The 12,381-nt window shown below is 46.2% G+C and overlaps 2 protein-coding genes across 3 annotated transcripts in view; one reads left to right on the top strand and one right to left on the bottom strand.

Moving 5' to 3' along the window:
- Positions 1-12,381, bottom strand: part of si:dkey-119m7.4 (solute carrier family 22 member 6-A) — a 44,462-nt gene that overhangs the window by 3,707 nt on the left and 28,374 nt on the right. The window lies entirely within an intron of this gene.
- LOC139071650 (uncharacterized) lies at positions 7,575-10,890 on the top strand. The gene is made up of 4 exons (XM_070554453.1): positions 7,575-7,647; positions 8,894-8,987; positions 9,054-9,180; positions 9,235-10,890. The coding sequence occupies exons 1-4, from the start codon at positions 7,575-7,577 to the stop codon at positions 10,873-10,875; spliced, it is 1,935 nt and encodes a 644-aa protein (XP_070410554.1). The 3' UTR covers positions 10,876-10,890.

Raw genomic sequence — 12,381 nt, 5'->3', positions numbered from 1 at the left:
CAGAAAGGGTCAAACTCTGGTAACCGGTAATGGTTGTACCCCATGTGCAGCAGTACTGGGACCTGAGTGAATAGGATGTGTATGGGGAGCATGAGTGGATGTCTGGTGTGCATTTTTGTAAGTCTTTGGTTGTATGTGCATGTGTGAGCATGAGGGAGGGAGCGTGTGACTGTGTTTGTGTATGACTGTACAGGTGCTGGCCAGTAAATTAGAATATCATCAAAAGGTTGAAAATATTTCAGTAATTCCATTCAAAACGTGAAACTTGTACATTATATTCATGCAATGCACACAGACCAATGTATTTCCGATGTTTATTACGTTTAATTTTGATATTTATAGGTGACAACCAATGAAAACATCAAATCTGGTATCTCAGAAAATTAGAATATTCTAAAGGCCAATGAAAAAATGTTTGTTTCTCTAATGTTGGCCAACTGAAAAGAATGAACATGAAAAGAATGTGCATGTATAGCACTCAATACTTAGTCGGGGCTCCTTTTGCCTCAATAACTGCAGTTATGCGGCGTGGCATGGACTCGATCAGTCTGTGGCACTGCTCAGGTGTTATGAGAGCCCAGGTTGCTCTGATAGTCGTCTTCAGCTCCTCTGCATTGTTGGGTCTAGCGTATTGCATCCTCCGCTTCACAATACCCCATAGATTTTCTATGGGGTTAAGGTCAGGCGAGTTTGCTGGCCAATCAAGGACAGGGATACCATGGTCCTTGAACCAGGTGCTGGTGGTTTTGGCACTGTGTGCAGGTGCCAAGTCCTGTTGAAAGGTGAAGTCTGCATCCCCATAAAGTTGGTCAGCAGCAGGAAGCATGAAGTGCTCTAAAACTTCCTGGTAGACGGCTGCATTGACCCTGGACCTCAGGAAACAGAGTGGGCCAACACCGGCAGATGACATGGCACCCCACACCATCACTGACGGTGGAAACTTTACACTGGACCTCATGCAACGTGGATTCTGTGCTTCTCCGCTCTTCCTCCAGACTCTGGGTCCTTGATTTCCAAAGGAAATGCAGAACTTGCTTTCATCAGAAAACATAACTTTGGACCACTCAGCATCAGTCCAGTCCTTTTTGTCCTTGGCCCAGGCGAGACGCTTCTTGCGCTGTTTCTTGTTCAAGAGTGGCTTGACACACGGAATGCGACACCTGAATCCCATGTCTTTCATGAGTCTCCTCGTGGTGGTTCTTGAAGCGCTGACTCCAGCTGCAGTCCACTCTTTGTGGATCTCCCCCACATTTTTGAATGGGTTTGTCGTCACAATTCTCTGCAGGGTGCGGTTATCCCTAGAGCTTGTACACTTTTTTCTACCACATTTTTTCCGTCCCTTCGCCTGTCTGTTAATGTGCTTGGACACAGAGCTCTGCGAACAGCCAGCTTCTTTAGCAATCACCTTTTGTGTCTTGCCCTCCTTGTGCAAGGTGTCAATGATTGTCTTTTGGACAGCTGTTAAGTCAGAAGTCTTCCCCATGATTGTGGTGCCTTCAAAACAAGACTGAGGGACCTTTTAAAGGCCTTTGCAGGTGTTTTGAGTAAATCAGCTGATTAGAGTGGCAGCAGGTGTCTTCTATATTCAGCCTTTTCAGAATATTCTAATTTTTTGAGATACCAAATTTGGAGTTTTCATTAGTTGTCACTTATGAATATCAAATTTAAATGTAATGAACATTGGAAATACATTGGTCTGTGTGCATTGCATGAATATAATGTACAAGTTTCACGTTTTGAATGGAATTACTGAAATATTTTCAACCTTTTGATGATATTCTAATTTACTGGCCAGCACCTGTATATGTCAGGTGGGGCCTTTGACTCCTCTCTTCTCCTGGGACTTCTTTTGATGATTTAGATCTCCGTCTCCCCTCCCCCTGCCACACCTGTTGTGGAGTGTGGTGCCTTGGTCTGCCTGAGTGTTCGTGGCTCCCGGGTCAGGGGGTTTAAGATTTTTGCCGTCTGCCTGATCAATCCCGGTGGCTGTCTGGTGGGGTCTGGGTCCCTGGGCTGTGCTGGGTCCCCGGCGGGGGTGGTCGCCACTGAGTCCCAGGTCGCTGGATACCAGGCTTAGCAGGCTAGGGGGTGGGAGGCTGCGGGCGGGTCTGTGGGTTCACTGCTGATATCTCCCGGGACTCTGCCGGCTGCTGGTTGTGGCCCCCCGGGGCGATCCTCTGTGCCTCTCGAAGGGGGCGGGGGCATTCAGACATCAATTCTGTTTGCTTCACAGCCAGACGGGACATGGGGGGGGGGGGGGGGAATAAAGAAAATAATCTAAACGCGAATGAGAGTGATGGACGTGTGAAAAAAGTATACTCTCTACGGTTAGGATGAAGAAATCGCCATGCATCACAAAGCCCATAATCACTCATGTACTGTTTAACTATGTTAGTGGATTGCCAATTGCGCTGAGTCCCAGCTGTACTGAGCCTGTCTGTTAAAGAGTTCATCCAAAAGTTAAAATCGCCTCCAAGGATAAGTGGACAGTCCAAGTGTTCAGAGAGTACAGAGAAAAAATTATGAAAGAATGAAGGGTCATCAATATTTGGACAGTATATGCTGACAATACATAAGCTTTGGTTCTAAATGGATACTTTTAGTATCATAAATCTACCCTCTGGATCTGAAACTGTGTCCAATATTGTTAAATTAATGTTTTCATGTATTAAAATAGCTACAGCTCTTTGCCTACAGTTTTAACAGGCAGAGAACATGCTGGGAAACAGGTGTTTTAAGATCATCTGCAGATGTGGCAGATCTATGGGTCTCTTGTAATAATATTGTTTTTTAATTATTACTATAAAATTTTTCTGTTTGGTTAACAGAGTGAGATCATTCTTTTGTGGTATTGTGCTAAATATGCTACATTTGCATGCTAGTATGCAATGTAATTGATTAACTGTTGCATTTCATGCATGTTACCTGCTGTTTCATTGCAGATACCATACAGCTGTCCATGTATGGATGGTAAATGCCTGCACATGCTCTTACTAGAGCTCACTGCAATTGAGGAACTGGTTAGACCTTCCTAAGTATCATTAACATATTCATATCAACATTATAGGTAAGCCTGTATTTGATATAGCAACCTCTAGAGTTAAACATCTTGTTCATTTAATGATTATAAATGGCCTGCATTGATATAGCGCCTTCTAGAGTCCTAGAATGCCCCAAGGTGCTTTACAGCACAATCAGTCATTCATCCATTCACACACACATTCACACCCTGGTGACAGTACACAGGTGCCACCGGTCCCTCCGACCAGCACCAGCAGGCAAGGTGAGTTAAGTGTCTTGCCCAAGGACAACAACAGCAGACTGAGCAGGGCTCAACCCTGCAACCATCTGATTACAAGGCGAGCACTTCAACTCCTGTGCCACCGTGATCCCGTTTATACATTATAGATGTACTTTAAGGATTCATGGTTCAATAAAAGGGATACTGGCAGACAGCCAACGTGTGTGTTTGTGTGTGTGTGCATGCGTGCGTGTTTGTGTCTTACCCTTCTTTCCGTTAAGGACACAGAAGATGTATGGTTTCTTTGGATTTATGACTTACAGGTATCTGATGACTGGAGTGGGCAGTCATCTGACATATCAGAGATTTATGGAGCTGTCATGGGGGCTATTTTGTCCTCCGCGATGACTGCAATTTTGGTGATTCTTTTTTTTGTCCAAAAACTAAATATAAACTTTTAGATCATTTCGCATGAAATATTTCGGTGGTCCAAATTGTGGTGGCTCCCTAGTTTTACGTTGTGTTATGAATCATTCTCCAAACAAAACTCCGAAGGGCCTTGAGTGTCTGTTAGTGCCTGTTTTTGTCTTCCTAAACTTTTCCTTTGCACTATCTTCCATTGGGAAAAGAGAAGGAAACTCGTCTGTGGGTAATCCTGTTGTCTAGTAGCTCTGGTTTGGGCCAATTGAAAACAATAAGTGCAATCAGGGGCTGTAAACGAGCTGTTTCTGCCCTCCCTGAAAGCACTCATCAGGTGATCTAGGTCTCAACCATTGCAATCAGAAGAAGAAGAAAATATCATTTCTATAGCGCATCTCAAGATAAAAATCACGAGGCGCTTCACAAAACCAAAAACAAAAAATAAAAAATAAAAATGTAAAAATATAAAAAACTTTTAGAAAATGTTTAAAAATATATGTAAAATGAGCAAAAATAAGCAATTGCGATTTAAAAGAAAAAATGTTAAGAAAGAGAGAGAGTGAATAGGAAAGAGGGAAATCAGTGGATCCTGAGGAAGGTGGAATAGGTGGGGAGAGCAGAATAAAGAGAGAGAGGTGAAGAAGGTCATACAAAAGCCAGCTTGAACAAGTGAGTCTTCAGCTGCTTTTTAAAGGAGACCACTGAGTCCACTGATCTCAGGCTCAGGGGGTGAGAGGTCCAGAGTCTGGGGGCCACAGCAGCAGATGATCTGTCACCTTTGACCTTTAGCCTGGTGCGTTGCACAACCAGTAGACTTTGATCACTGGACCTCAGGGACCTGCTGGGGGTGTAGGGGCTAAGAAGATCACCAATGTAAGATGGTGCTTGTCCATGTAAGGCCCTATAGACCAGAACCAGGATCTTGAAATGAACCCTGAAGTTGACTGGCAGCCAGTGAAGCTGGAGGAGAAGCGGGGTGATGTGGGTGTGTTTGGAGGACTTGGTCAGAAGCTGAGCACAGGCGTTCTGAACCACCTGTAGACGGTTCAGGGAGGTTCTGCTCAGACACGTGAAAAGAGAGTTACAGTAGTCTAAGCGTGAGGAGATGAAGGTGTGGAGAACTGTCTCAAGTTCAGAGCGGGACAGAATGGGACTCAGCTTAGCAACGTTCCTGAGATGGAAGAAGGAAGAGCCAACAAGAGAACTGACATGAGACTCCAGGGTGAGAGCTGGGTCAAAGGTCACGCCAAGATTCCTGACAGAAGGTTTGGTGTGAGAAGCAAGCTGACCAAGAGAGTCTCTAACTTTGGGAACCAGCTTGTCTGGGGCACAGATGATGATCTCAGTCTTATCTTCATTCAGCTGTAGAAAGCTTCCAGCCATCCAGGCTTTGATAGAGTCTAAGCAGGTGTGTAACAGCTGCAGCTTAGACATCTCATGGGGCTTAAAGGAGATGTACAGTTGGATGTCATCTGCATGAAGATGGTATGAGATTCCTTTGAAGGATCTCAGGATGTGCTGAAGAGGAAGCAGATAGAGGAGGAAGAGCAGAGGCCCCAGCACAGAACCTTGTGGGACACCATGGGTAAGAGAGGTGGTGGAGGACCTAAAACTTGGAGACGGCCACAGAAAAGGAGCGCTCAGAAAGATAAGAAGAGAACCACTCCAGAGCAGATTCTGATAGGCCTACCCAGTCTCTCAGCCTCTCCAGTAGCAGGTGATGGTCAACAGTGTCAAAGGCTGCAGTCAGGTCCAGCAGGACCAGAACAGAACAGTCCCATGCATCACTGTGAGTCAGAAGGTCATTAGAGACCCTGAGAAGAGCTGTTTCAGTAGAATGAGCTCAATGAAAACCTGACTGGAAGCTATCATAGATGTTATGTTCATCAAGAGCAGCTGTGAGTTGTTTAGCCACAACCTTTTCCAAGATCTTGGAGATGAACGGAAGTTTGGAGATGGGTCTGAAGCTGCTATGGAGAGAGGGGTCGAGACTCGGTTTTTTAAGAAGCGGGTGGATTACAGCGTTCTTAAAGTAAGCAGGGACCTGACCAGAGACCAGAGAAGCATTAATTATAGAGAGCACGCTGGGACCGATGGACTGAAAAGCACTTTTAAACAAAGATGAGGGTAAGATGTGGAGGGGGCATGCAGAGATCTTCATAGAGTTAACTAGTTTGGTTAACTCAGGCAAAGAAACAGGAGCAAAGCTATCTAGGATGATGGGCCTGGTTGGAGTCGGGAGAGGCGGCGATAAGGCTGAAGGAGAGATGCTAGATCTAACCTTATTGACTTTGTCCACAAAGAAAGACAGAAAGTTCTCACAGTCTGCAACAGAGTGGATGGAGGCTGTAGGAGAGGCAGGAGAGACGATGCTGCTGATGGTGTTAAACAGCACCTTGGGGTTCCCTTTGCTCTGGGACACCAGATTGGAGAAATAGGAAACCCTGGCGTCTCTGACTGCAGAGTTAAAGGATGTCAGAAGATCCTTTAGATGCAGCAGATGGACGTGGAGACGGGTTTCCTTCCACAAACGCTCAATTTTTCTGCATTGGTGCTTCAGGCTGCGAAGGCTGTCATTAAACCAGGGAGTAGGGTTCACTGCAGGACCTGATCTGGTTCTGACAGGACAGATGTTGTCCAGAATGGAGAGGCAGTGCTCGTTAAACTGGGAAGTTAAGGAATCTGGGTCGTTATCAGAAGAACAGGGTGGATCAAAAGCAGCAGAACATTAGCTAGCTGTGCTCTCATTAAAAAAACGAGAACTAACCATACGGCGAGCGGGAGGTGGGGACGCAGAAACTGACAAGTTAAAGAAAATGCAATGGTGATCTGAAATATAAACGTCCTCAGGACAAACACTGTCAGCATTTAGACCCAGGGTAAAAACAAGGTCCAGAGTGTGCCCCCTGGTGTGTGTGGGGCCAGAAACATGCTGGGTAAAGCCGAAGGTGTCCATGAGGCTGGAGAAATTCATGGCAAAGTGATCAGAGGGATCATCAACATGGATGTTAAAATCACCAACAATCACCAGTCTGGACAGCTTCACAGTGGAGGATAGAAAGTCACTAAACTCCTGAAGGAAAGAACCGTTTGGACCAGGTGGACGATAGACCACAGCACAGTAGAACGGGTCCTTACGCCCGACTTTAATCAGCTGCAGTTCAAAGGAAGTAAAGTGACCAGAGGTTGTAGAGCTACATGGAAGATGGTCTCTGAAAACAACAGCTAGGCCTCCACCACGACCAGAACCCCGGGGCTGGCTAAGAAAAGAATAACCACTCGGGCAGAGTTCAATCAGACCAGAATAATCAGATGTTTGCTGCCAAACTTCAGTCAGAAACAGAAAATCCAGGTTTTTACAGAGAATTAGATCATTGAGCAGGAAAGATTTATTGTTAACAGAGCGGGTATTTAATAGAGCCATGCTGAGTGAGGTGGAGGAATCAGAAACAGCTGGAGTTAGTGGACGTAAATTAGCAGGGTTAGATCCACGGTGTTTATAAAAACCACTTATGGAGGGAACAGGAGGAGAAACCACTGAGGAATGAGGATAAACCGACCTTAAAAAACTTGGACAGATGAACCGCGCTGCAACGCGGCCTGGCGGGAATGCGGAAGTGGCGCTCAGGTCACCAACAAAGGACAAGAAGCTAGAAGATCGCGCCGATGTTTACTAGATAAACCACGTTTTAAGAGAAGTCTTATTCTCACCTGCATTCCTGCTCGTTTACCTCTTTTCCTCCAACGTTTTCCCGGGACGGGAAAAACATTGCTAGAGGTGCGCAGCTCTGGATCATCGTTTGCCTCCGGGCCAGCGCACCGCTCAGGTAAACAAACACGATGGTAAATCCTCGGTGCATCATGGGCGATCGTGAATGAACGGAAGGACAAAAGAGTCTGGCGATCATAGGAGATGGTAGCAGAGACACTACTGAAAAGAAACGCAGACAGGAGCAAGGTGGAAAAGAGGAGGTTAGTGGAGAAAAGTTTGAAAAAGTGGCCGGTGACTGCGGCTAAGCCAAGCACAGGCGCCATCTTGTTGCCAACCGGACTGCTGCATGAACACCTGTTTACAACTAGTAGCACAGCATAAGTTTGGTGGCATAACTGAAGCGTCAGCGGATGCGTCAGCCCTTGTGTCTCAGCCCCTTCGGTGTGAAGACACTCCGGGGTAAAGACGTACGTGTCTACCTGCGCATGTCCACAGAGCAGGTACACAGAGCAAACAAGCTCGACCCAGACGCTGCTCCATCGACACCTTGCAAAATGTGCCATTATCCTATACCTGTAATCACAGGCTTCAGAGGAAGTTTATACACAGCAAACCGCTTTCGCAACCTTCAAAACCTCCGCTCGCTAAAACCAACTCCCCCCCAAAGACACCCACCTGTCTTTTGGACTTTGGAACTGCCAAAGTTGACAAAGCAGACTTCATTGCCGCATATGCAAACCACCTGTCACTCGATGCTCTGGCTCTCACTGAGACCTGGATCAAACCATGTGACAATGCCACCCCATCTGCTCTCTCAGTTAACCACACTTTCTCCCACACTTCTCGTGCATCTGGCCGAGGTGGTGGAACGGGCATGTTACTTTCCAATAAATGGATATACAGTCAGTTGCTTCCCATCACTAAATACAACTACTTTGAATACCATGTCATCCAGGTAACTGTACTGAAAAAATTATTTTTGGTTGTCATAACTATGAGTCCTGGACATGCTCTGACTAGAGCTCAACCAGGTCAACTCAGAGACTTTCTTGATGAACTCGACACCCTGCTCTCCTCCATTCCTGAGCACGACTGTCCCACAATGGTCCTTGGAGACATGAATATTCACCTGGACAATCCCAGCTCATCAGGCTTCCTATCACTAATGTCATCATTTGATTTAAAACTATTACAAAGCCCTCCAACTCACAAAGCTGGAAAAGCACTCGACCTCATTTTCACCAGAAATTGTGCCATAGACACAATCTCGGTCACACCGCTGCATCTTTCCGATCATTACTTCATCCATTTCAGCACGACTCTACAAGGGAGGTCCACTGCTTCCTCCCCAATGGTCTCATTCCGCCGCAACCTCCGCAATCTGGCACCCAACTACTTCTCCTCTCTTGTTGCCTCCACTCTTCCATCTCCCAGCACATTCTCTGCTTATGAAGTGAATGATGCCACCGAGTCACTCTGCTCCACACTCTGCTCTTGTCTTAATAACTTGTGTCCTTTAGCCACTAGACCTGCTAGATCCTCTCAGTCACACCCTTGGCTAAATGATACCCTCCAGTCTCTTCGCACCAGTCTTAGAGCTGCGGAACAGAAATGGCGCAAAACAAAATATCCTGGTGATCTATTGAAATTTCATGAATTACTGTCCTCATTCTCTGCCAGCATCACTGATGCAAAGAAAGCTTTCTACACTGACAAAATTCTCAGCTCTTCTAACTCTCATAAACTATTTTCAACATTCAAAACTCTGCTCAACCCTCCGTCTCCACCTCCTACCAACAATCTATCAGCTGACACCTTTGCCTCATTCTTCATTGACAAAGTGGCAGCTATAAGCAAACAGTTCACTCAACTGGCCACTCCTGAACATTCACTACCACAAACTCCTTCAAGCCCAACCATCTCAAGCTCTACTGTGTCATTTTCCTCTTTTTTCCCTGTCACTGAGAACTGTGTGTCCAAGCTTCTCAGGTGCAGCCACCCTACTACATGCCCACTTGACCCCATTCCGACTAAGCTGCTCCAAGCTATTGCTCCTACAGTAGCCGCAGCAGTCACACATGTGATCAATGCATCACTGACATCCGGTACATTTCCCACCTCTCTCAAGCATGCTCAGGTTAAACCGCTGCTAAAAAAAAACATCTCTTCCTCCAAATCATGTGGAGAACTACCGACCTGTCTCTCTCCTCCCTTTTCTGTCCAAAATCATTCAAAGGGTGGCTTTCAAGCAGATCACAGAATACCTCTCACAAAACTGTCTGCTGACCCTTACCAATCTGGGTTCAAAAAGGACTACTCCACTGAAACTGCTCTGTTAGCAGTGACTGAATCCTTAAAAGAAGCTAGAGCGACAGGTAAATCCTCAGTGCTTATCCTGATCGACTTATCGGCTGCATTTGACACTGTCAACCATGGCTTCCTTTTGTCCACACTCTCTACCATGGGCATCACAGAGAAAGCACACGCCTGGTTTGAATCTTACCTCACAGGACGATCATTCAGTGTATCTTGGCTTGGACAATCCTCTACCGTGCACCATCTTGCCACAGGAGTCCCCCAGGGCTCAGTACTAGGACCTCTTCTCTTTGCCATATACACTACCTCACTGGGTGAGATCATTCGATCACATGGCTTCTCCTACCACTGCTATGCAGACGACACCCAGGTCTATCTGTCATTTCCACAGGACGACCACACTGTCTCTGCACGAATATCAAACTGTCTCTCTGACATATCAAAATGGATGAAATCCCACCATCTCCAACTCAACCTCTCTAAAACTGAACTACTTGTCATCCCAGCAAAACCACCCATACAGCACAATATCTCAATCCGAAATGACTTCCTATCTCAGGCTCCTTCAAAGGCAGTTCGAAATCTGGGTGTTGTGACTGATGAACACCTGACCTTTAAAGATCATGTTGCCTCTGTTGCTCGTTCATGCCGCTTTGTGCTGTATAACATACGAAAGATCAGACCATACCTAACACAACATGCCACCCAGGTCCTGGTGCAATCTACTGTCATCTCCCGCCTCGATTACTGCAACGCCCTTCTAACTGGTCTTCCAGGCTGTACTGTGAGACCTCTTCAAATGGTCCAGAACGCAGCGGCGTGTCTGGTCTTCAATCAGCCAAAAAGAGCACACGTCACCCCTCTGTTCATTGAGCTCCACTGGCTACCGCTAGCAGCACGCATCAAATTCAAATTGCTAACACTAGCATACAAAGTCCGAGACGGTACGGCTCCCATCTACCTGAATCCTCTTGCTAAGGCTTACGTCTCGGCCTGGCCGCTCTGGTCATCACAGGATCGTCGGCTAGCAGTGCCTACACCACGTTTAGGACAATCCAGACTTTTCTCATGCATCGTTCCACAAATGTGGAATGACCTTCCAAGCACTACCAGAACTGCAGCTTCCTTTTCAATTTTCAAGAAACTCCTGAAGACCCTGCTCTTCAGAGAGCATCTTCTAAACTAGCACCCTCCCTGCACCCATCCCCCTCTCTACTGTCCACTCCTTGTTCCCTCCTCTCCATGACTGATGTCAATGTTGTTGTTATTGTTGTTGTTAGCCTCAAGGGCAACATGCCGATTATCACTTGTAAGTCGCTTTGGACAAAAGTGCCTGCTAAATACATAAACATAAACATAAACAAAGCAACACACATTCTCATGAAATGAATAAAGATGATATTTAAATGAAATACTAGCTAAATCTGATGAAAACACAAAATTATAAAAGGTTTGAACAGAAGCTGCGGGACCAGCTGAACACCAACGGACCTCCACATCGCGCCACCCTCCCATACTGAAGCTGGGACCCGCCGAGGAGCACCAACTTCTCGTCGCTGCAGTCCCGGGGGAGCTCAGCCCATCACTCAGCAGGTCCTGGAAAGGTCCTCTGCCCAGCTTCAACCAGCGGACACACCACCACCACCACCATCTCCACCACCAACCACTCTCATCGTCGGGGACTCCATCATCCGTAACGTCAGGATGAGAGGAGCCCTGACCTTCTGTTACCCCGGAGCTACAGTGATGGACATTGCAGGACACATCCCAGACCTGATCCAGAACACACAACAGTGAGTAGAATCATCATCCACGCCGGTAGCAATGACATCCGTAAGCAGCCGTCAGAGCTCCTCAAGCTTGATTTTATTCACCTTTTTAATCTTTTAAGAACTATGCACCTGTCTGTTTTTATCTCTGGCCCCACTCCCACTATGGGCAGAGGAATCGGCCGTTTTAGCAGACTTTTATCATTAAACACCTGGCTCTCCTCTGCCACCGTGACCCGTAATGTTGGTTTTATAGACAATTTTAACATTTTCTGGGGCAGGAGACACCTGTTTGGAGCAGATGGGCTTCACCTAAATAGGCAGGGGACCCGTACTCTAACAAATAGCCTGGCTTGTCCACGACCCCCCGTGTCTACTACACCGGCCTCATCTGCTCCTACATCCTGATGTGTAGCTGGTCCCTGCTCCTACCAACCCAGCCCTGATTTTAACAGTGAATCACATATCGGACTTGGACCTTGCCATACCTCATTCATACCTGTTATTATCAGCAGAGAGCAGACAAACAACCATAAACCAAATAAAACCAACCCAATAATCTAAGACAGTTACCAAAAGTCCCAACTTCCGTTAATACAGTCACTCCTTCATCAGTTACCATTAATATGGCTCTTTTATATGTTCACTCTCTGCTAAACAAAACATTTTTAATAAATGACCTGATTTTACAAATTCACTGTCTGCTTTTAGCAGAAACATGGCTGAGTTCAGATGCACCTGTTGTTCTCACAGATGCCTCTCTGCCAGATTTTAATTTTTATTTTTCAACGAGGAGTAGCAAAAGGGGAGGCGGTACTGCTTTTATTAGATCATTACTTTCTGCCAAACCAGTTTTATTTGATCATTTTATCACTTTTGGATATACAGCGGCAGTTTTTAGCTCTCCTCAGATTTTATGTGTC

Source organism: Nothobranchius furzeri, chromosome 9 (genome assembly GCF_043380555.1).
Source record: "Nothobranchius furzeri strain GRZ-AD chromosome 9, NfurGRZ-RIMD1, whole genome shotgun sequence".
In the NCBI taxonomy this organism is placed as follows: Eukaryota; Metazoa; Chordata; class Actinopteri; order Cyprinodontiformes; family Nothobranchiidae; genus Nothobranchius; species Nothobranchius furzeri.
This window is presented reverse-complemented; position numbering and strand designations above follow the sequence as displayed.

What these genes read in the sequence shown, in the direction of transcription:
- LOC139071650 (XM_070554453.1), top strand. Translation starts at nt 7,575, where the DNA reads ATGGTAGCAGAGACACTACTGAAAAGAAACGCAGACAGGAGCAAGGTG. An exon ending in AGAGCTGCGGAACAGAAATG is followed by an intron (nt 8,988 to 9,053) that starts GCGCAAAACAAA and finishes ATTCTCTGCCAG; the next exon opens with CATCACTGATGCAAAGAAAG. An exon ending in CTCCTACCAACAATCTATCA is followed by an intron (nt 9,181 to 9,234) that starts GCTGACACCTTT and finishes ATAAGCAAACAG; the next exon opens with TTCACTCAACTGGCCACTCC.